Source organism: Rhinolophus sinicus, chromosome 14 (assembly GCF_057876585.1).
Source record: "Rhinolophus sinicus isolate RSI-liver-muscle chromosome 14, RSI-T2T, whole genome shotgun sequence".
NCBI classification, from domain to species: domain Eukaryota; kingdom Metazoa; phylum Chordata; class Mammalia; order Chiroptera; family Rhinolophidae; genus Rhinolophus; species Rhinolophus sinicus.
Window position 1 is genome coordinate 12,563,188 of NC_142514.1, and position 23,788 is coordinate 12,586,975.

Below are 23,788 nucleotides of genomic sequence, written 5' to 3' on the forward strand. Positions count from 1 at the left end.
TACAAGGAGGGGACAGCCCTGCCCTCCCAGCTGCAAATAGGCTTATGGCGGTGGCTCCTGCCAGAGTTGGTGCTGGCCAAACTATAAATCATCCCCAGGGGAGTTCTGAGAAGGCCACAAGGTCACCGCAGTGACAGATTCTTCAGGGCGCCTGTGTTTCTCTGCCGGAGTCAGGGGAGGTTCAGACACTTGTTCTCCCACCTGCAAGCTGAGAGTACCTGAACACTTAACCTCTATGGGGAGCAGTTTGGAGGCCTTGGAACAGAAGTTCTGGCTCCCTGGTGAGCTGTGAGAAGCCAGGTCTGACCGCTGGACAGGAAAGTCAGGAGCCCACCGTTGGGGGCAGGGGGAGGTCAGCATGGGCACTGCCACACCCAGAAGCACAGCCTCTCCAAGTTTTGGTAATGCCAAGGCGACAGTGCCATGGCATGGGCTGGCTCTGGAGCATGCATGAGGCCCAAGTACCTCCAAGACAACACCCAGAATTTGCTGGGGTGGGGCTGATTCCCAGCAAAGACTAGCACCATGGATTAGAGCATATATTGTGGTCGTTTGGGTGTAATAAAAAGGAAACACAAGCTTGTTTTGTTCCTGATGGTTCCAGGGTCATGTGGATTTGCAATGGTTGGCACTTACTGAGTACCTACTATGTGCACTTTACACGCATTATCTCTGACCCTTAAATGTCCTTGTGAAGCAGCTGTTCCCATTTTAGAGATGGGGAAGTGTGGGCTCAGGGGCAGTAAATTATTGGCCCAAGATACACAGCTCGGAAGTGGCAATGCTGGGATCCAAACTAAGGTCTCTGATTCCACATGTTCTTTCTCAGAGGACCTCTGGAGACAACAAGGAAACTCATTTATTTCACCCGAGGAAGGTTTATTCTGAGCATTTAAGAAGTGCCCACTGTGCCACCCATTACTCAGAGATAATACAGAAGCGTAGGTCCGAGCTCTGGGGGAATCTTGGAGATGAGATGCAAACAGGTGGATAGCTTGTGAATGATGCCAGATGGCAGTAGGTGAGCTCACATCTTCCCATGCCAACCCCAGCCCAGCCATGAGCACTAGTGAAGGGAATGAGCCAGAACCTGCAGATACTTCTGTGACCACCAGATGGCGATGTAGCCTGCTAAATCATACTCCCGCTTTTGGAGCCCAATAGATCACCTTGGGTGGTGTTTTTTGGTTTTTTTCTTTGGTTTTTTTCTAGAATGGGGTGGCAGTGCCTGGCAAGCTGAACAGCTCCAGGGAGAGGAACAAAGTGTGAATATTTTTAGGCATCCACCACTAGGTGGATAAAAAGGGCCAGGATGCAGAGAACCCCAGAGGGATGCCACAGCAGAGACAGAGACGAGGTGGTAGTCGTCAGGGATGGCTTCCCTCACCCTTCTGGCGCTGAACAAGCAAGCGCCTTGCCTGTCTCCCAACGCCGAGCGTCCCAGTGGGCAGCGCTAGTCCCTCCCCATCGTGTAGCCCTGGATCACGCTGTTAAAGTAGGCTGGCGTGTTCCGCTCCGGGTAGAAGAGAATCATGTAGCACTTGGGCCCAAAGTAGCCCAGGCTGATGCCCAGGAGATTGAGCACAATCACCAAGAGGTCCACGATGGTGACCAGCACCCCCTCATAGACGGTCATGAAGGTGCAGAGGGCGATGGAGGAGGTGAAGTAGAAGGTCATGCAGAAGGTGATGAACTTGGCCTCGTTGTAGTTGGTGGGCAGCCCCTTGCCCGTGTAGGCGAAGCTGAAACCCACCACAGACAGGAGCAGGTCCAGGCAGGTGTTCAACAGGATGCCCTTGTGATAGTTGGGGTTGCAGGAGAGGATCATGGTCTTGGGGTCATTGGGGTCAGCGTGGGCAGTGGGGCTGGCGCTTGTGACCAGCAGGCTGCCTGCCACAATGCCCACCTTGAGTGCCGTCATGAATGCCACAAACACGTAGGGCCCGTGGTAGCGGACCCAGTAGGCGTAGGCGCGTGGGAAGCGGCGGGCCAGCTTAAAGACGCAAACGATCTGGAAAGAGCGCACGGTGATACAGGCGATGCAGATGGTGAAGCAGAAGGTGAAGAAGGTCTGGCGGCAGAGGCATGTGGAGACCGTGGGTGGCCCTATGTACACGGGGAGCAACATGTACGCCACCAGTAGTGGCGTCAGCATCAGGAAGCACATGGGACCCCCTGCCGAACGAACCATGGGTGTCTGGAAGTGTCTCCAGAAGATGACGAGGATGGCCAGCGTGCTGAGGAAGCCCAGGGCGCCCAGGATGGCCACAATGATGGTGGGAACCTTGTGCCATTCAAGGAAGGCCAGTCGCCGCTTAAAGCAGGAGGTATCTTTTCTGTGAGACCACTCGTTATTTGGGCAGGGCTGGCAGTCAAATTCATCTGCAAGAGCCCATAGCACCTCTCATCAGTCAAAACCACCCTCCCAGCAACTACCTCCTCTGGGCCTGCACTGAGCCAGGCCCCAGGGGTGGAGAGAGAGAGCTATGGGCAGCCCTGCAGTCATAGCCCATACTCACTGAGTCCCTTACACCCACGGGCTCATCGAATCCTCCCAGCAACCCATTTCCCAGAAAAGGAAACTGAGGCTCAGCCAGGTAAGGTCACAAAGCCAGTAAGTTACAGAGGCAGGATCTGAACCGAGGTCTCCTGGACTCAGAGCCCAACATCTATAATTCCTTCCTTCCAAGACCTCACTCTCTGGTGGGAGAGACATTCAACCACGTATTCAAAGAATTCATTCCACAAATATTTGTTTTGAGCACCATCCCCTGCCATAGGCACCTGAGTTGGGAGGCCACAGAGAAGGATGAAACCCAGCTCTTTGTCTTCAGGCTACGGACCAGTTGGGAGAGGAAGGCCAGCGAAATCATTTGACAAACTTTTATTGAGCATCTACTCTGCGCCCTGTGCTCTGCTGGGCATGTAGTACGGATTTGGATTGGTAGATGTATGCATCTACTTAACTTACTAATCAGTGAAGTAATGAAAAAATAATTTGAGCCCCGACTCTGAACTGTGTAAACGCTAATGGGGACAGAGAGATGCAATTGTTCCCCCTTTCCTGGAGTTTATGTTCTATAGGAATGGATGTTTATTCTTCTAATCAGAAAAGCCCTTCAAGATATATTCACTGAGCAATAATTATATGCTCTGAACTACCCTAGGCACTTGGGAGACCAGAGAGATACTGTCAGATACTGTCCTTGTTTGACAGAAATGTTCCTCCTATTGTCAGAGCCACTCATTCATTCATTCATTCATTCATTCATTCATTCATTCATTCATCATCCAGTGGCCTTTCCCTGGCCTGACACCCCTGGGCCATGGGCTATGTGTGTGTGGATGGGGATTAGTTACAGCCCCGCCTGGTTGAGTGCTGTTCCTTCTCCCGCCCTCCCTAAACCAACCCGCGTTGAAGATTTTTCTCTACATCAGATATTGGGGAGACACAAGTGGAATCAAACATGGTCCCTGGCCTTTGGACACTCAGGGAAATCGTGCCAAAGGGAAAGGGTCCTGGAGATCCCTGGGGCAGGGCAAGGGTAGGGCAGGGGTGCGTGCCTGCGAGTCGTACCTGCAGTTGCATTGAGGAAGGTGCCAGGCAGGCAGTCAAGACACTCAAAGCAGCAGGGGTGAATGCCCATGGCCTTCTTCTTTTGCCCAGGCTGACAGTCTTTGGAACACGTGGACACAGGGATCTGGAGGAAAGAGGACATGAGTCCCTGAGCCCTCTTTCCCCACACTTTGGGGACCCCCTTCCTCTCCCCAACTAGCAATATGCTTGGGGAAGGAAAGCCTGCCCCTGACGGAGAGGGGGAGAGGTGCTAGGTTTGCCATTAGAACTGGACCTTTATAGGGACCCTTTTACTTTCGCCTGCTCAAGACCTAACCCACTTTCTTCAGGTAACAGCACCCATCTATTGAGACAGACACTTTCTGCGGTTGCTGTCACTGAGCAGCTGCTGGAGACTGAGCTTGAACCTGCACGAGAGATAGGCTCCTGGGGGCACAGCCTTAACCTTCAGGAGCCCCACCCCCCAGGGTTTTAGGGTAAAGGCTGGAAAAAAAATCCCCTCATGCTTCCAGCAGGGGGAGCATAAAAAGCAACCATTGTTAAATACACCCAGAGTCTTCTATTGCCCTAAACAAAGACCTGCCCTGAAGGGAAGGCTCTAATTGAAAAGAAGGGCAATGTGTAAGAACAGATGGGTAATATAAGCAGGGAAATGTAAACTCTTAGAAATGATCGAAAGGAAATGCTAGGGATTTAAAAAACAAACAACTTTGGTAACAGAAGTGAAGAATGCCTCTGATGAGCTCATCAGTATACTGGACATAGACAAGTAAAGAATCAGTGAGCTTGAAGATATCTCATTAGAAACACCCAAAACTGAAAATCAAAGAGAAAAAAAAAGAGTGCAAAAAAGAACAGAATATCCAAGAACTATAAACAATTACAAAAGGTACAACACACGCATAATGGGAATACCCAGAAGAGAAGAAAAATAGTAAGGAACAGAAGAAATAGCTGAAGGAATTTTGGCTGAGAGTTTTCTACAATTAATGGCAGACACCAACCCACAGATCCAGGAAGCTGGGAGGACACCAAGCAGGTTAAGTTCCCCCAAAATCTACACCTAGGCACATCATATTCAAAATGGGGGGGAAAAGCCAAAGATAAAATCTCAAAGGAAGCCAGAGGGGTAAATTACCAGCCAAAATGGTTACTAGAGAAAAAGAAGAACATTTTATGATAAAAGGGTCAATCCAGCAAGAAGATATACTCGTTACAAACATATATACACCTAACAACAGAGCCCCAAAATATAATACTTGATGCAAAACCCATTAGAAACTGAAAGGAGAAATAGACGATTCAAATATAATATTCCACAATTATACTGAGGGATTTTAATACCCCCTCTCAATAATGGATAGAACAACCAGACAGAAAATAAATAAGGAAACAGAGGACTTGAACAACACAATCAGATCTAATAGACATATACAGAACACTATCCAACAACAGAATACACATCCTTCTCAAGTTCACATGGGACGTTGAATAACTTCGATGAAATGGAAAAATTCCTAGAAACACAAAACCTACCAAGACTAAATCACAAAGAAATGGAAAATCTGAATGGACCTCTAACTAGTAAGGAGATTGAATCAGTAAATCTCCCATCAAAGAAAAGCCCTGGACCTGATGCCTTCACCAATGGATTCTACCAGACATTTAAAGAAGAACAGCTTGGGCTTCCTCCCGCAGGGTAGACCTGGCTGCTGTCACTGCTGAACCTTCCAGCAACAGAGACCACGCTGAGCCTTTGATTTGGTTCCATCCGCCAGAACACAGCCAGCCCACGGCCAGCAGATCTATCACATCACGTCCTTTCTTCCCTGGAGGGAGCACTGATACGTCTTCATAAGAATTTGCCTTCCCTGACTGCAGTGCAGTGAGTGTCACTATCCAAGGACTCACAGACTGGATGACATAGTGACGTGGGGTCCCTTCTTATATCAATTCAGACAAGGGGCCCAATTTATGTTGAAGAGAGTCTGTTACAAAGAGACTCTGGTCTCCAAAGGGGGAATACTGCCACCAGCAGATACAACTGGACTCTGTGTGTCGACCACCTGGTCACTTAGGGGGCCACATGCCAGTGAAAGGAGATACCTCCGCTGATCCCAATATATACCACACCACCCAGAAGTATCCAGCCTAATAAAATGATGGGATGACACATAAAGGTTCAGCTAAGGTACCGATGTGGGTACAACTCCCTGAGCTTGGGGGCACTGCCCTTGAGGATGAGGTATAAGCATTGAATGAAAGGCTGGTATGTAGTGCTGTGGCCCCAGCAACTAGAGTCCCTGGGTCCAGCTCCCACGGGGTGGAAGGATTGGACAGAACTTGCTGTCCATTATTCTCAGGAGCCCATCCGTTGTAGAACTGCTGCTTCTCACCCCACAGCCTTAGACTGTTACAAAGAGACTCTGGTCTCCAAAGGGGGAATACTGCCACCAGCAGACACAACTGGGCTGTGTGTCGACCACCTGGTCACTTAGGGGGCCACATGCCAGTGAAAGGAGGGGACTGACTTGGATGAGCATGAGGAGCTGGGATCAGTGCCAACAAGGGGGGAGGAAGGAGTAGATCTGGAATCCAGCAGACTCACCAAGGTGGCTGTTGGTGCTTCTGGCCCAGTGATTACGGAGCAAACGCACAACCACAGGCCAGCAAGGACAAGGTGACTACAGGCTCAGACGCTTGGAGATGAATGTCTGCATCACCCCACCAGCCGAGTGACCTCGAGCAGCCACATGGCTGAGGATAAAGGAATCCAGAATGGATGGTGGGAGGGAGGGATGGTGAATCTCAGCTCCTGGGCCCAGCTGCAGCAACAGAGCCTGGGGCTGGGTCCACTCAGCTCTCTTTGTGCTGAGACTGTGTTGGCTGCTGCCCCCAAAACTCCAGCTCACCAGGCTCAGGGAGGGGCACAGACACAGTGTGTGGAGCGAGGAGTGGACATCTCGGTGGCCTCCTTCCTATTTTCTCGGCCCACCTTTCATGTCTGCCATCGCAGCAGCAACCCATTTCACTCAGGTGTCACCTGTCGGCACCTGCCCTTGGGGGCTTTGCAGCTCTCTTTGGCTCCCTGCCTTGGGGCTGCAATGTAAGGTGCCTACGGGAAGCTGCTGGGCACTCACAAAAGTGTGACCTGGAAGTTCAAGGGAGTTACCCCACAGAGCGACCCATGACCACTGGGGGTGGGGAGGGGACAGAGCCAACGGATCAATGTCAACCTCTCCCCTCCCTTGGAGGACGATTCTAACGTGGCTCCTTAGGAGGTCCTGGCAGGACTGAGCTTCAGCTGCTCACAGCGGTGTCCAGCTCGAGACCATTCCCTTGGGCTGACTGTCCCTCTTTCCCTGCTAAAGTGTCCCCCGTCTCCCTCTCCTGTTCCCCTGGATCGTATCCTGGGATAAACCAATGGCCCAGGAACCCTTGTCTCAGGCTCTGCTTCCTGAGGGAAACCTAAGGCTGCAACACTGTTACTTGTTGAATTGTGTCCCCTCAAAATTCCTGTGGTGAAGTCCTAACCCCCAGTACCTAGAAAAGTGACCTTATTTGGAAATAGGACCCTTGCAGATGTAACAGTTTAGAAGTCGTACTGGAGCAGGGTGGGCCCCACTCCAAGACGACTGCTGTCTTTACAAAAGGCGGAGATACGGAGACAGACACACGGACAGGGAGGGCACCATGTGGCAAAGGCAGAGACCAGGGACAGTTAGCAGACGCCACATAAAGCCAACAGTGGCCAGCAAACCACAGGCGCTGGGAGAGGCCTGGAGTAGAGTCTCCCTCCCAGCCCTCCCAGGGGACCAACCCTGCCACCATCCTGGTCTTGGACTTGTAGCCTCCAGAACGGTGAGGCAATACGTTTCTGTTGTCTAAGCCCCCAGTTTGTGGTACTTTGTTACAGCAGCTGTAGCAAACGAATAGACATCAACCTAACTGACTCCATAAAAATCCCCAAGAAGCTCAGGAACCAGGAGCGCCAGGTGCCTCTGGAACTGGGGATAAAGTGTCGGGCAGGACGGGGGGTGATGAGGGGTCTCTGAGAGGCTTTTAGGTCCCCTTCCCATCCCACTAGGCGGGGTCTCTACCCCTTCCCACACCAGCAGAATTCTGACAGTTTAATTTTCTAAAGAGGAGCTTTAGATGCACAGGTATCAGAGACAGTGGAAGGCCTACCGACCGTACCAAAAACAGGAGTATTCGTTGACAGGATGGAGCCTCACGGGGGGCATGTTGTGTGGCCTTAGGCAAGTCACGCAACCTCTCTGTGCCTTCAGTTTCCTAATCCACAAAACAGGGAGAATAGTAGCATCGACTTCCTAGGGCTGACATGGGAACTGAAACCCTTAGTGCACACGTGCCCAGTAAATGTTGACTTTGCAGAGGCCAGTGAAAAGCCCCTGGTCCCCAGGGTCCTGAGCAGCCAGAAAGCCCTGAACTTCCAGTTCTCAGTTGGTGGTGGAAGGACGCGCCCCCAGACGAGACATCGACAACAGACACCCCACCAGCCATCGGGAATGAATTTCAGGTGTTCTCCTTGATGTAAACGTCCCTGGCTACCCCAGCAGGAGCCCCTCCCCCCCAGCCCCTCCGAGAGCTGACCGTGTCGTTGGGGGTGTGCCAGGAAACTCTGCGGATGTTCTTCAGCTGCCGCTGTGTGGGGCAGTAGAAGGCGACGCTCGGGAACGGGTTCTGGTTCAGGATCCACTGCCACTGGACGACCTCCAGGGGCATGGGCAGGTCCCCTTGCTGGTTGAAGTAGATGTGGTGGCCCAGGAGGGTGAAGTTGACCTTCTTGATCTCCTGAAGTAGCTAGAGGGGCCGGAGAACAGGGACGTGGAGCTGGCATTAGAGGTTGGGCCAGACGGGGGAGAAATCTACCATCCCACTTGCCTTGATTTCCACATCTGTGAAATGGGGGCAATAGGTCTTTGTAAATGTGGTGGTTTGGCAGTGGCTGAGAGCTCAGGCTCTGCAGTCAGACACCTCTGGGTTTAGGCATCAGCTGTGCCACCTACAATGACCTGTCGCTTGACCTCTCTGAACCTGTTTCTTCTTCTGCAAAACACGAGCAAAAAAAAAAAAAAAAAAAAAAAAATCCCCTATCTTCTGGACTCTAAAGCAATAAATGAGTTAATCTGGATTAGGGGCTTAAAACAGTACCTGAAAAACAAACAGTAAGTGCTCACCTTCTACTGAGGAGTTGATATTATTCCTTTTCCCTGGAAGTCCCCAGGGCCATCCCTCTGGGACCCAGGACCTGGGTCCAAAGTCCATTCCGTCTCTCACCTGCAAGGGTCAGCTGGCATCTCCCCTGCCTCCCAGGTCCTCCTACTTCCCCAACTTTAGAATCAACTCTCTCTCCAGTCTCCCCCACTCCATCCCCATCACTCTCAGGATGCAGACAGTGCAACAGACTAGAACATGCTTGGGACCTGGAATCCTTTGGCTTGAATTCCATCCTAGCTCCATCCTCAATTTGCTGTGTAACTTTGAGCAAGTCACTGAATCTCTCTGGGCTGATCCCCAAAGGGCTTCCAGCTTAGCTATCCCATTAGTCTGACTCCTACATTTTCCCTCCATAAATGGGAGAGTCTACCTGACTACATCTTGGAGGCCCAGAGCTCCCCGCCCCCCAGGGACTGACATACAGACAGATAGCCTATGGAGTTGGTCCCTGGCTCTCTCCCTGGCCTGCCTGGGAGGGAGGTCCTGGCTCTGGAAGCCGCTGGAACTTGCACAGCTTGCTGGGCCTGAGGACAATGGTCCTGGGAGCTGAGAGGAGGGCAGCTCCAACCTGGTGCCGACCTGAGGATGGGGATCAGGATGGCAGAGGCTCCTAGCGAGCCTGGTGCTGGTGTCCATGTCACACCCCTGCAGTGACCTGGCCAAGCTAGGCTGAGTCACCTGGGATTCCAGAGGTCCAAGGTATGGGGTCAGAAAGCATTTTGTCCCACAAATCTCCTCAGTGGGCGGGGCCTGGGCTCTTATTGGCAGGAGCCTGGGCATGTGGGGCTCCTCCCCTAGCCCCATCCCCTCCCCCAGCGGTGGCTCTGCCCCAATCCCACCCTCTCTCCTAAGATGTCAGACATTGGTGTCAGAAGTGAATGAGGAGGAGGACACTAGATTCCACTCTGCACCAGGTAATGTGCATACAGTATTGTTAATCCTCGCAATAACCCGGCAGTGTACCTGTTATTCCTTCTATTCAACAGATGAGGAAACAGAGGCTCAGAGATATTGAATGCGCCCAAGGTTGCACAGCTAGTGGTGGCAGAGCTGGGGTTCAAACCCACATGTGTCTAGCTCCAAAGCTCTGCTCAGTTCATCACCACCTGCCTCCTTACAGATGAACAGATAGGCCATACCTGAGATGCCTGAAGGGCGGACAGGCAGAGAGAAGCCTATGAGGACGATGGGCAGGTGGCAATTGACCAGGCTGTGGTCCTGGCCAACTGAATGGTCCCTGCTAGGACCCCAAGGGCGTATCTCCCCCCATCTGTAAAATGAAGGGATTAGATGAGAAGATTCTGAAAAGACTTCACACTCTGACACTCTATGACTCAATAACCTGCTGACCATTTTCCCGTGGACAGCCAAGGAAAAAACCCCTCACGTTGGCCTGCCTGGATTTACCCAGCCTCCCCCTGATCGCACCCCCAGCCATTGCCATCAATATGGCAGCACACCCTCCAGCCTCCATCTCTAAGTCTCCTCATCATCCTCCAGGCCTCTTCCTCCTCTTTGCCTCTTCTAGGAGTGCCCTCCTCTCCATCCCACTGCCCTGCCCTATGTCATCATCACCCCCTGGCCAATCCCTAGCTGGTGACTGTCACTTCTGTGAACCTCCCTTTCATCTGATATGGGAGCGCCACTATAGAGTAACAGTGACTACTCATGGGGTGTTGGGGGAGAAATTGTAATTCACATAAAGGGGGTTAGCACAGTACTGGGCACATAGGAATAGCTCATTCATTCATTCGATAAATATCCAAGGAGAGCAACTCTGAGCTAGACCCTTGAGGCACAACCCTGACTGGGACTAAAAGGTACTGTCTCATGCTTGTATTTGGGGGGTTGGATAGATACTAGCCAATCAACAAGAAAGTAAATAAAGACAATAATAACAACTTGGGATAAATGTTATGACAAAAATAAACAAGGGTGGTGTGGCATGACCTAGCATTGGTGGGGTGGGGGCATGTAAGGATACCACATTTGCTTTTGCACGACGTGCCCTGCACAAGTGGGTCATTAGGACAATGGGGAGGGACGGCTAGAGCCCAGCTCACCCAGCTCATCGGTCATGTGTCTGCTACAGGGTTGTGTCCACCCAAAGCAAAGAACATGCTAGTGTAATTTGTCTGCACAAAACGGCATCGTTGCCTCATTCATACAACGACACTGTTTATGCCAGTGGACCCTGGGTGAGCCCATACAGGATGTGCTGGGGCCCCTGCCTCCTGTCTCTATCACCCTTCCAGCTCAACCCCAAATTGGCTGGTTGGATTGTCTCGAAAACATCATCTTGGCGCTCAGCTTGGAACTCTCGGTGGGCTCCGACTGCGTCCAGGACAAGCCTCAGTGCCTTCATCTGGCACTGGATGCCCTCCAACAATCACCTGCAGCTCCCCTTGCCCCCACTTTTCAGCCACACTGGCCTGTCCACATGACCAAGCCACCACTCTTCCACTCTCCTCCTGGAATATCCAGTGGCTGCCCTACCCCTCTATTTAAATCCTACCTTCCCTGCCCCCCCCCCAGCTGAAACTCTGACTTCCTGCTGCACTTTACAGAGACAAATGCTCACCTCCTTCTAGGGTGCGGGTCTGGTTCCCCCACGGTGCCCAGCCAGGGCCTGGCACGTAGTAGGTGCTCAGTAAATGGGATTGGATAGCCTGGTTGCTATGGTCAGCCTCTTTAGTCTCCACTATTAGGAGAGGAAAGCAAGTCAACTGGTCCTTCATCACAGCCGCTGCAAATCATGGCTGGGAGAACAACCGGAGGGAGAAGTGGGACGACCCCCGTGGAATGGGGCAGATCTGGGTTCAGAGTCTCAGTCTGCTGCTTACCCCTAAGCAGTCATGGGTGAATCACTTTCACCCCCCATCCTCAGTTTTCCTGTCTGTAGAGTATCAACCTCGTAGGATGGCCATGAACTAGGCACTCGATGCCTATGTAGTAGGTGCTCAAAAAACAATAAAGCACCCGTAATAATTATGTATGTAAATAATGTAACAGGACATACAGTAAAACAGAGACTTTTACCAGCTGGCACCAGAATTCCTTGTAAAGAATAACTGCATTAAAAAAATAAATAAACACTTAGTGTTGCAAGTGTAGGCTCTGAGATTATGGGGTAGAGAGGTACAAATAAACAGAATAAGAGAGAAGGGGGTATTTTTTAAAGAGCTAACTAAATTGCTCTGCTAAGGAAGTGACCAGATATTTGGGGGTGGGGGCCTAGAGAAAAGGAGGATGAGGACAATAAAGAGGAGACAGAGACTGAGCGTTGAGGGATTAGCTGAGCCCCAAATTATGAAAAGCCAAGGAACAGTCTCAGCACAGAGATACCTGATAGCAAAGAATCAAGTGCACAACTCTGCTGTGAGTCCCTTCTACTCCTCTGGTCCTTGGTGGACATTCTCTACCCTGAGGGCTTCCTGGTAGAGGTGTGTGTGTATATCAGAAGACACAGACTTAAATTCCAGGTCTGAATCGAAGTGACACAGAAGTGGGACAATGATATCAAAACCTGAAACAGGGCCTGGAGAGCTGATGGGAGTCCACAAGCCCATTCCCCAGGCCCAGGATCCTGGAGAGACTGCAGGGGGCACTGGGGCTTCCTTTGAGGGAATTTCTTCTGAACCTCCAAGGATAGACTATCTTGGGTGGTAGAGATTAAATTAATGAAAAAGGGCATTTGTTTTGGCGCCATGAAAGACTTCTGGCTCTATGTGTCTGGAGGCAAGGCATATCCCATGGCCTCTCCCACGGATTGGCCCAGAATCCACCAAGGGATGGGGAGGCTACAGCAAAGCAGATGGGGTGGGTGGGCCTGTGGACTCCATGGCAACCACAGACGCTGCACCTGCACCATGGAGCACTGGCTTTCCTCACCCGCCAGGGATAGACCACTTTCTTGGGGCAGTTGGTCTGGCTGCAGCCCAGGAGGCTGTGCAGCGCATGTGCGACGGCGTAGACAGCCGAGTACACGTTGTAGACCCCGCGCTCGCCGGAGAGCGTGAGGATGGTATTGAAGGACATGATGGTGTCCAAGCAGGTGTCACACTCCTGGTTGCAGGTGGCCCCCAGGCTGGTTCTGTTGGACGCAGGTGGCCTGGCCTGGGCGCGGCGCACACGGAACTCGCTGAAGCCCGGGATGCGCACGCTATGGGGGGTGATACCCAGGAAGGTGCCCGTGTGGCGCAGCTCAGTGAGGTTGTGCAGGTCCGGGTTGACGGCCCAGGACTCAGAGGCGAGCCACACGACACCGCTGAAGTTCTGGCGCAGCACCTCGCGGAAGAAGTTGTGCAGGGCCAGGTCCGGCGAGAACACGACCACGACCCTTGCCGAGCTCTGCTGCAGCTTGTCCACGATGACCTTCAGGCGCCTGCGCTCCTGAGGCGTCACCACTTGGCCGGGCTGCGGCGTGGGCAGCGCCTCCTGGAAAGCGATGCAGATGTCGCTGCCGGCCAGACGCTTGCTGAGCAGCTGGCTGTTGTCACGGCCATAGTCGTCACTGCTCACCAGCACGATGATCCAGTTCCAGTGGAAGTGCCGCAGTAACTGCACCATGGCCTCTATGTGGTGATCGGCGCCCGGCACTGTGCGCAGCACGGCTGGGAAGCGCAGCTTGTCGCGCAGCTCGTCGCTGATGGCGCTGTAGGTGATCTACCGGAAGGGAGGGGCCACCGGCATGAGACCCACCTGACCACCCTTTAAAACCATAATCCCCGTCTACCCATTCTGCCTGTTTGCTACATGCCCCCTGCTCGACTTTTTCTTTTATCCATTGCTCTTCTGACTTTCTAACACCCTAAGTCACCTATTATTTACGTTTATTGTCTGTCTCTCCCCACTAGAAGATAAGCTCTCTGAGGGGGGTGATTTCTGTTTTCTTTTGTTCCCAGCAGAACCCTCAGCGTCTACAACAGTACCTGGTATAGTGGGTGCTCAATAAATATTTGTTAAATGAATGAGAGAATGAGATCAGACTGGATGTTTCCCATAAGAATAGTAACATTTACTGAGCACCTACTATGTCAGAGCCTGTGCTAGATGCTTTACCTGATAAAAACAACAGCAAAAATGACAGAATTTGTAAATACCCACTGTGTGCCAAGTCCAGTGCTAGCTATTCTTTAGTGAATAGATATTTTATGCCAGTTCTGGACTAGGCACTTTAAATCATGATGAGGATAATAGTGATGATGACAGTAGTAGTACTAATAGCACTTTTTTGAGGACCTACTATGTGGCAGGCCCTGTGCTAGGCAACTATACAGGATAATACTGAGCACTTTCTGAGTTATATTATGCAAGATGCTTTACATAACAACAGTAACATTATTGACTACCTACTTTGTGCTAGAAACTTGCATAGGTTAAACACTTTTATCTTCAGACAGTCCTGGGATAGAACTCTTATCATCTTACTTTACAGTTGGGGAAACTGAGGCTCAGAAGAGTTAAGAGATTTGCTCAAGGCCTCACAATGGCCAAGACTCACAGCCAAGATGCACACCCAAGTCTGTCTGCCCCCAAAGCCTGAGTTCTCAACCAATAGGCCCAGTTGCCTTCCCAGGATTGGGGTGACGTCCTGCTCCTGCTTCGGCTCCCACCTCTATCCCCCCACCATGACTGGTGGGGGGAAGCAAGCCCTCTGGACAATCACACCTCGGCCCCCCTCCCCAGCCACTTCTCCAGGGTCCCAGGGGCCTCACCTGTGGAAGGAGAAAGAGGGAGAGGAAGTGGGCCACAGTGATGGTGGACTCGGAGTTATCAGGGCCAATGATGGCCACCACGCGTGGCACATAGTGGCTATAGTCTTCCTGGATGGGCAGGAAATAGTCCTCCTGTGACAGGAAGTAGAGCACAGGCTGGACGTTGTTGGAGACGTAGCAGCTGTCTACCATCTCATAGCCCAGCAGCACGCCAGGCAGCAGGCTGCTGTGGTTGTTGATCTCCTCCACCGCAAAGCGCATGGCCTGCATGAGGTTGTAGCCCAGCACCTTCATTTCATACCTGGAAGGGCCACAATGGGGGGGTGGGAAGCAGGTCCAGAATGAGGAGGGGTGGGGAGGTGAGAGTCAGCCTGCCCCCCCTACCTGGCATAGGAAAGCCAAGGCATTGCCCAAGAAGGAGCCACTCTAGAAGATTCTGGCATTTTTACCACATCATTGTCACTGTAACACATCTCTAAGATCACCATGGTCCCTATGACCACCTCTGACACTATGATCTCTGTGACCACCATTAATCACTACCATTGCCATCACTACCACCATCCCTGTGGATTCTGTCACCACTCTGCAATGTACGCCAACGTGACTACCATTACCCACAATAACCTCCATCATTACTATCATCACTGCCACCATCATAATCTACTATTCCTATTACCATTATCATTGCCACTGCCATCACCATCACCATGTCTGTGACCACCACCACCAATACCATGACCACCACCACTATCATTATCACCATCATCATAACCAACACTGTGAGCATCACCACCGTCACCACCGTCACCACTATCACCATCACCATCACCACCATTACTACCGCCATCAGCACTACCACCACCATCACCATACTCCACCATTTTTATTGTCACCAGCATTACTGCCATCGCCTTTATTAACATCATCACCATCATCACCATCACTTCACTGGACGCCCTGCCATTGTCACAGGTGTCAAAACATCTAATACCGTGCTTAGTACATCACCTGCACCATTCTCAAGCCAGCATATCATCTTCCCCAGCATCATACAAATGGCACACTTATAGGCAGCCCTTATGCATCTTTTGCACTCTTCTTCTCTCCCTCTCTCTCCCAGAAAGCCTTTACCTTCTCTGCAGGAGGTCACTATTTTATAATCCCAGGCTGATTCCAGTATCTGGCCTTCATCCTTTCATGAAGATGGCCCACCCAATCTCTGAGTGATGATGCCACCCAAGGGGCGCACAGGGTGAGGGAGGCAGAGAAAATCACCTCCAGTCTTGGAAGCACCCCTGCCCTCCCCACCACAGCACCGGGAAAGCGCAAACCTTCCCGTCCAGTCTGAGAACCTGCTACAGAAGAACCACATTCTGCCTTCTAAATGCCTGCCATCTGGTTTCTAGACGGGGCGTGGACATGGACTCACTGGGAGTCTCCCAGTTGCCAGAGGGAGTGGGGGTAGTTTTGATGGTCTCTAAGACATGGTCTTAGGTTGCAAACTCTTTATAGTAAGAGACAGGACACTGGGACAACCCAGTTCTCAGTGTTTCACAACACAACCATCAAAGATGTCAGGAATACAGACTATGTGGGGTTTCCCTGGGGGCCAGTGCGCGGGATCCAGGCTGGGCATTTGCAATGAACGAGGAGGAGCGTTCTGAGCTCCCGGTCATGGCCTGGCCTCCCAAGAACCACAGGAAGAACCTGGGTCCCACCCCCCTCCCGCCACTTCCAGACCCCACGGGAGACTCACTCCTTGCACTTGGGCACCTGCAGGAAGTTGAGGTGAACAATGCCCTTCATGTTGGCATGGAGGGTGAAGAGGCCACCCAGGAGGTAATCCCCCGCCAGGTGGAAATCGGGGTTCTCAGCCGGCTCAGCCAGGACCTGCAGCAGGAAGAGCAGGGAGCAGACCGCCCTGGCCTGGGGTCCCATGGCTGGGAAGCGGAGGGTCCCAGGAGGTGGCTCTGCCTCACCGGAGTGCTGGCTACTTGACATCAGGGGATTTGCACAGACATTTACATAGTGATGGTCCTGCCACTCTCCGTGGGGCGTGGGGCGGGCAAAGGACCTGGGACAGGTGGAGAGATTAGAGGACTCTGGGTGGGGGGTGGGGGGGGAAGGCGGGAATGAGGACAATCCCTTCTTAGGACACGGTGGGGCCTAGATGGTCCAGAAGAGCCCATTGGGCTGTAGAGAGAGCACGTCCTGCTAACTTGGCCCTAGCTTTCTGCCTTATTGTTGAGGACAGGTTGCACCCTCCCCGACTTTGTAAACATCTGGGAGTAAAGGACATAGGTACTCATATCAGTAGACAGCGTAGGGTGGCACATGGAGCCCAATCTTTAGAGCCTGGCATGCAGTAATTATGATGGCATCTGGCCCACAGCGGTAGTGCCATTGTCAACAAGAAACAGCCACCATGCTGGGTGCTTGTCACTCTCCACCTTGCTTATTGCTCATGATAACTGGGACTATTACTAACCCCGCTAGTAACAGATGAGGAAACAGAAGCACAGAGAAGAAACTCACCCTGGGCTGCACGACCCACAGAGCTGGGATTCAATCACACAGCCAGACTCTAGGGCACGGTTCGTCATCTCCGTGCCATATTAACCGCAGGCTATTGTGTTCGATAAAAGCAGTGAAGCAGCAGCAAAGAGAATGGGAGGTGGGAGTGGGGGAGGGGGCCTCATGGCCTCTGACAGCTGCCACCGTCAGCCCAAAAACCCATCGGGCAATTCTGCAGTGAGCCCCCTTTGCGAGGCCCTCCTTGGACCAGCACTGCGGGGCAGGGGTCTTGGCAAAAAGGAAAGTTCAAGAAGTCAACTGTAATTGAAAAATAAAAGTTTAAAAAAAGGAAAGTTGAAGATCTCTAAAGTCAAAGCTGACTACCCCTAAGGAGTTGGATGGAGGGTGGCCATGTAATGCTGTTTAGGTCCCTTCCAGCCTTAGGCCTAGCAGGAGCCTAAGGGCACCCACTATATTAACGTACAGCCCAGCCAGGTCTGTCACAGGCCTGTCAGCTGCTCTTGCTTCGTGGGTGGAGGATGCCCCCAGGTACAGAAAGGTCATTGGAAACCCAATGCTCTCTTTCAAGGGCCAGTTGGAGCCTGCCTCCTCCAAGAAACCCTCCCTGCCCCCAGTTCACAGGGCCTGCACCTGCTCTGAGCTGCAATGATACTCCCATCTGTATCGTCCCTGGGCACCCGTTAACAGCCTTAGACTGTCGACAGGTTCCTGCTGAGGTGTGTGGCTACACTCGAGGGATCTTGAGGGAGCATGACTCCAGCGGACCTGGACTAGACATGAACTCTGTTTGCTGTGTGAGCACGAGCAGGTTACTTAACCTCTCTGAGCCCATTTCCTTCCCTACTGATATAGGAGTAATTCCAGCCTCATGGGATCCATGGGGGGATTAAATAAAATGAGAGAACTTCAGGGAACAGAGCAGACCCTGGAGAAAGGTGAATTTGCCAGTTTGAAATTGTCCCTTCTTGTAATGTGAATTGTCACAGGGGTGGGGGGGAAGGGGGATGGCGGGAGGGACACCACAGGCTCTGTCCCCGGCTGAAAGAGCCAAAGCATTGTGGGTGTCATAAGCAGCTCCAGAGGGAACATTCCTTCCCTCACCCAAGACCTATCCTGGGGCAGAGTCATTCCACATTTAGAATGACAGGGAGAGGCTGCCTGGAAAAACACAGAATTTGCTGTGTGATCTTGAGCCTGTCTCGGCCCCTCTCTGGGCCAAGGTAAACCAGCGGGGTAAGGGGAAGACCCAATCCATGAAACAAAAGGAAGAGCCCTGCATGGCGTGTTTGGAGGTGTGGGTTCTAAGCCTGGCTCTCCCCTCTCCTGGCCTCGGTTTCCTCATCTGTACAACGGGAGGCCCTCTTTGGACTGCCCTTATCCACCCTCTGTGTCAGCCAGTCAAAAGCCCCAACTAATCCACCCTCTATCCTACGAGTTCTCTCCAGATCCTGCCTTTTGCCACACCCCAAGCTCAGACCCTCCTCACCTCTTATCTGGACCGCTCTGTCCACCTCACGCTGACAGTTTAAATTCCTGACGCTCAGCTCTGAGCCTCTCACTCCTCCGCTCTAACACCTCCTGGGACTCCCCGTTGCCTGCAGGATCATGGCTGAGCTCCTGGCCTTGGAATGTGAGTCCTCGCCAGCCTGGCCCCAGCTCACCCATCACCCCTGCCCCTGACTTTCGAGCAGGGAAGGCTCTCTCCTGTGTCATGTGCCCCAAACTACAAGCACACGGGCTTCCTTGGAACTGAGTCTCTGGATGGCATTCTAGGAGCCTCTGAGACCATAGTCACCTTCCCTGCTAGAAACTTAGGGAGTCGAGAGGATAATTACAAAATAGTACGTTTTCCAGGGCGTGTTATATGCCAGGCACCAGACCCAGCACTTTATATGCATCATATCACTTAATTCTCACAACGACTCTGCAAAGTAGCCATTTTGACTCCCACTTTCTAGAAGAGGAAACTGAAGTTGAGAGATTAAGCAATTTGCAAAAAGTCACACATCTAATAGGTGGTGATGGTGGAATTTAGACCCAGGCTGCCCAAGCTCTTTCCCGCCACGCTGCCTGACTTTGGTGTGTTCTGCTTACAGGAATTGTCATTGCTATGCCATCTCGGGGGGGGAGGGTGCTGCCGTCCCCAGTGCCGGTTCCATCTCAAGGCCAAGGTGCCAGGGAAAGATCAGTTTCGCAAAACAACTGCACATGTCAGTTCTGAAGAGGGAGAATAAAGATGCTGGTTATCGAGAGGAACTAGGGTGTTTAGGGGACTCCCAGCTGTCAGGGTTTAAACAAAGCTTAGGGGTAAGGGGGTGGCAGAGACAGAGAGCGTCTAAATTAACCTGAGCCCCATGGGTGTGGCAACAACCCCAGGGGGAAGGGGGCTGGAAAACAGAATGGCTGAGAAGGCCACTAATCCAGTGGGCACTGGCTGAGCCGATTATGGGCAAGACTGGGTGTGGTACAAGGGACATAGCCAGGGCCGCAGTCTATGCGATATGGCTTACAGTCAAGACAGAAATCAGGGCCCTCGTGTGGGCAGCATTTGCTAGAAGATACCAGGGGTCCCAGAGCCTCCCACAATGTGGATATCATGGCAGAGCGGAGGGGGCCTGTAGAGACCCACAAAACTACCCGTTATACAGATAGGCAAACTGAGGCCTGGAGAAGGGCACTCACTCAACAGCATGAAAAGCAGGTTGATTTACCCTTGATTCCACTCAAGCCTAAAGTATGTCAGGATAGCTCTGTGATGTCCCACGCCGTGCTGGCCCCGAGACAGGGTAAGGAGGAGGGAGGGCAGTGGCCAGCCAAGAACTCTGTGGGGGAGGCAGGGTCTGTGCCACAAGACACAGGAGGAGGATGGTGACAACAAGCAAAGGTTATTTTTACTATTGATGTGTGTTGAGGGTTCAATGCATGATAATCACTCCGCTCAACACTTGCCCTGCTTCGTCTCCCCATTTTATTCTCACCACATTTGAGGTACTATTCCCCTGTTTTGCAGATGAGGAGACTGAGACTCAGAGAGGGACAGTAACTTATTCAAAGCCACAGAGCAAGTATATGGATTGAAGGGATCAAGATTCTAATGGGGGCTGATGGCAGTGGTGGTGGTCGAAGGGCTCTGATGAGGAATAACGGGGTCCCCTTTGACAGAGAAAACTTGTTAGGGTGGGCTGTCAGTGTAGACAGACAATCTCTCTGAAGAAGGAGCACTGGACGGAGAGTCGTAAGTCTTGGCTTCTGGTCCAGCTTTGCCCCAACCTGAAGGCTGCCCTTGCGCAGATTGCTTCCATTCTCTGGGCCTCAATCTCCCCACCTGTAAAATGGACCAGTGCTTCTGAACATTTCAGGGGCAAGGATCCTTTTGAGATTTTGATGAAAGCCCTGGACACTAACGCAACACCCACAAATGCCGCTGAGCATCCAAATCCAGGGTGTCACCAGGCTTGTTCTACAAGGCTAATTCGCAGACCCTGGGCTGAGATGCCCCAGGCTGGGCAATCTCCATGGTCCCCTCTGGCCTTGACATCATCTAAGAGGCACAACTGGATGCCCCTGGGTTGCCGACTGCCCTGAGGACAAATTTCCAAGAATACTGTGTCACTGTGATTCTCCTTCAGGGCTGCACAGATAGCACGTGTCCTGGGGTGGTCCAGGCCGGACACAGCTCGTGGTCCAGTCCAAGGCCTGAGGTCCTCACGCACGTACCTGTATGAGCTGGTTGCCAAGGTGACAGAGAGCTATGACAAGCTTATGCAAAGTGCAAGGGGTGGGGGCAGCCGTGAAAATGGGGGCCCAGGAAAAGCTGCCCATTTGCCTTTCATCTGCTCAGGCGGATGCTCACGGAAAGGGACTGGCTGGAGGGGGCTGCCCTGAACTTCCTTCCTCCCCATCCCCTGGAACACAGGGGGAGCCCCCAAAGGGGCATGACCCCAAGGACTGGCGGCTGCATCAGCTCCCCACTCCCACCTCCCCTCTTTTTCCTACAGTACTTCCTCCTCCAGGACAAAATTGGGCAGCTGGAAACCTAGTTCCAATCTGGCTTAGGATGGGGCTAGAGTGGGCAAACAGGGCCTCCCAAAGGAAGGCCTGGGAGACGGGCCTGAGACAGCCGGCTCGGTTCCGAGACACTGTAGAGGAGGGTCACTGGGGAGGTCTGAGAGCCAGCTCTCAGGGGGTCCAGGCTCAACAGTCACAACTGTGAGAGGTTAGAAGTCAAAAGTGGAGGGGCCCCTGGACGCTGGGGATCTAGGGGTCAACTCAGGCCTAAGGGAGAAACTCTGCTGTGGCTCGGACACCCCCCTGAGCCGAGATCCACTTAAGCGTCCTCACCAGATTGGCTCGGTGGCCTCAAACAGGCTGTATCTCAACCAGAAAAAGATCTGGAGGTTCCAAATGACCACAAGCTCAATAAAAGCCCAAAGGATGATAGTCACTAAAGCCTGAGGGAAGGGAAGCAACCTTTATGGAGCCTCTGCAATGCTTTCAAACATCATTGCATCGGCTCAGCACCATGAAGGATTCACAGCCTCATTGTACAGACGAAGAAACCAAGGCTCAGGAGCCGACGTGATTTCTATGGGAGGACGAATGGAGGTCAGAGGTGGAATGACCAGCCAAGGGCACCCAGCTGGTTACTAGGAGGGTCGGGTTTGAACTCAGGTCTACGGGTTTCACAGCTCCCGCTCCTCACTACCTGCTCCACCAGCTCCCTGACTTCCAACTGCTCCTCTACCAGAGTCACTTTCCCATCCTCCCCTAACCTGGCACTTTTGCCTCCATTCAACTAGGGCAGGTGGCTCAAAACCATTGCTCACTCTCTTGCGGGCCCAGTGCCTGCCCAGGTGCCCAATGCCTCTTTGCATGGTCACCGCAGTAGGTCACCGTGTCCGTGGTGGGCCAAGGAGCCTCTTCATTTCCCTGCTGTGGCCAGGGGCCCAGCCACAGGTCTGGGCTGGGAGCATGAACCATTTGACTGAGGCCGGATGTCCCTGCCACCACCAACCCACAGGCTGCCAGTTGGGTGTGCACTCTAAGGAAATGAGGGGCCACCTGTGCTAGCTCCTGGCCACAAGGTTAACTCAGAGCTCCTGGGGGTCCAGAGGAAACATTAGCGTGCAGACTCACCCTCTTCATGAAGTCACGTCATTTTCATTAAGGCACCCACCATGCATTCATCCTCACAATTCCTCTCTGCTCTCTGTCTGGAGGCCAGTGTAGTAAATAGTAAGAGCCGCCAGGACTAGAATGCAGGCTGTGTGCCAGGCATTGTGCTCAATGCTTTAGACGTCACACCCTTGGATACTCACTGTAGTCCGAAGGTAACTTCTGTCATTCCCATTTTACAGATGAGAAGACTAAGGCACAGAGGGTTGAAATAACTAGTCTACCTGGTTAAGGTCAATGACAAGGCAATGGCAAGGTAGGTGAAGCACTTAGCCAGTAATCGGCCAACTCTGTTACTGTCTCAGTGACCCTGAGCAAGTTGCTCCATTTGCTCAAAAACATTAACAGGGTTTATGTATCCCCAGACTATAAAATGCAGTTGCCACTCTCCCCTTCAGTAAACTCCAGCCTCAGCATTGCGTGCTACACTTTATCCCTAAGTCAAGCCCCCTCTTACACAAATCAGTGGTAGCCCCTGGGTGAGCGGGGGGGGGGGGGGGGGGGGCGCTTTGCAGGTCCGAGATCGTCTACACCAAAAGCCCCGATCAATGGACCCTGGGGGGGTGTCCTTGGGGCTCAGGAGCAGTTCCTTTATGTTACCTGTGGGTGGACACATGTCTTTCCCCTCCAAGTCAGCTGGCCCAGGTGAGTTGGACCCACAGACTCTGGGCTCAAGCTAACTGGCCACTGGCCACAGTTGCTTTCCTCCATGTCACTGGCAGGCTGAGTGGGTCTTTCCAAGACAGTCAGTGCCACGTGTGAACATCTGGGTGGAGGAGAGATCTGGGTTTTGGACTTAGACAAACCCGGGTTTATGTCCCAGCGATAACATCCCCTTGGCAAGTCCCTTCACCTGTCTGTATCCCAGCTTCATCTGCAAAATGGGGGCATGGCAGCACTTACTTAGTAAGGCTATTGTGGGTGGGGAAACATGCAAAGTCCTTGGCACGTGTATTCTCAGGGTTCTCCAATAGGATGCACACTGAGACAGACAGAGAGATTTACTGTAAGGAACTGGCTCACATGATTGGGGGGCTTGGTGAGTCTAATTCTGCCAGTAGGCTGGTAGGCCAGAGATCCAAGAAGAGCTGTGGTTGAGTCCGAAGGCAGTCTGCTGGCAGACCTCCTTCTTGTTCGGGGAAGGTCAGTCTTTGAAGGCCTTCAACTGATTTGATGAGGCCCACCCACATTATGGAGGGCAATCTGATTTACTCAAAGTCCACCGATTTAAGTGTTAATCTCATCCCAAAACACCTTCATGGAAACATCCAGAATAATGTTTATCTAAACACCTGGGCACTATGGCTCAGCTAAGTTGACAAATAAACTTAACTATCACAGCCCATAATAGTGGTTGTTACAATAGCTAAATAGGTAACAGTCTTTGAATCATTAATTCTTTGTCTGGCACTGTTCTAAGCACTTACATGAATTAACTCATTTAATTCTCATGACAACCTGCGTGTGCGTGCTTGCGTGCGTGTGCGTGCGTGTGCATGCGTGCGTATTATTATTGCCACCTGACAGATGAAGAGACAGA

At 52.2% G+C, this 23,788-nt stretch overlaps 1 protein-coding gene across 6 annotated transcripts; it reads right to left on the reverse strand.

Annotated features, from left to right (window-relative positions):
* Positions 1-867: 867 nt before the first annotated feature.
* Positions 868-22,736, reverse strand: TAS1R2 (taste 1 receptor member 2). 6 transcript variants are annotated; one of them, XM_088790252.1, is made up of 8 exons: positions 19,785-22,736; positions 19,168-19,290; positions 14,536-14,836; positions 12,710-13,483; positions 8,192-8,401; positions 7,775-7,870; positions 3,578-3,701; positions 868-2,382 (listed from the first exon to the last, which is right to left on the reverse strand). In XM_088790252.1, exons 3-8 carry the CDS (start codon positions 14,827-14,829, stop codon positions 1,454-1,456), a joined length of 2,427 nt encoding a protein of 808 aa, XP_088646378.1. In that variant the 5' UTR covers positions 14,830-14,836; positions 19,168-19,290; positions 19,785-22,736; the 3' UTR covers positions 868-1,453. The 6 variants fall into 6 exon arrangements, with proteins under 6 accessions (XP_088646378.1, XP_088646376.1, XP_088646377.1 ...); XM_088790250.1 differs by lacking the exons at positions 19,168-19,290; positions 19,785-22,736 and adding exons at positions 16,295-16,428; positions 17,074-18,060; XM_088790251.1 differs by having other exon boundaries at positions 19,168-22,736.
* Positions 22,737-23,788: the final 1,052 nt, after the last annotated feature.

What these genes read in the sequence shown, in the direction of transcription:
- TAS1R2 (XM_088790248.1), bottom strand. Translation starts at nt 16,539, where the DNA reads ATGTCAAGTAGCCAGCACTCCGGTGAGGCAGAGCCACCTCCTGGGACC. An exon ending in AAGTGGTCTATCCCTGGCGG is followed by an intron (nt 8,402 to 12,709) that starts GTGAGGAAAGCC and finishes CGGCCCCTCTAG; the next exon opens with CTACTTCAGGAGATCAAGAA. An exon ending in GGCACACCCCCAACGACACG is followed by an intron (nt 7,871 to 8,191) that starts GTCAGCTCTCGG and finishes TTTGTGGATTAG; the next exon opens with GAAACTGAAGGCACAGAGAG.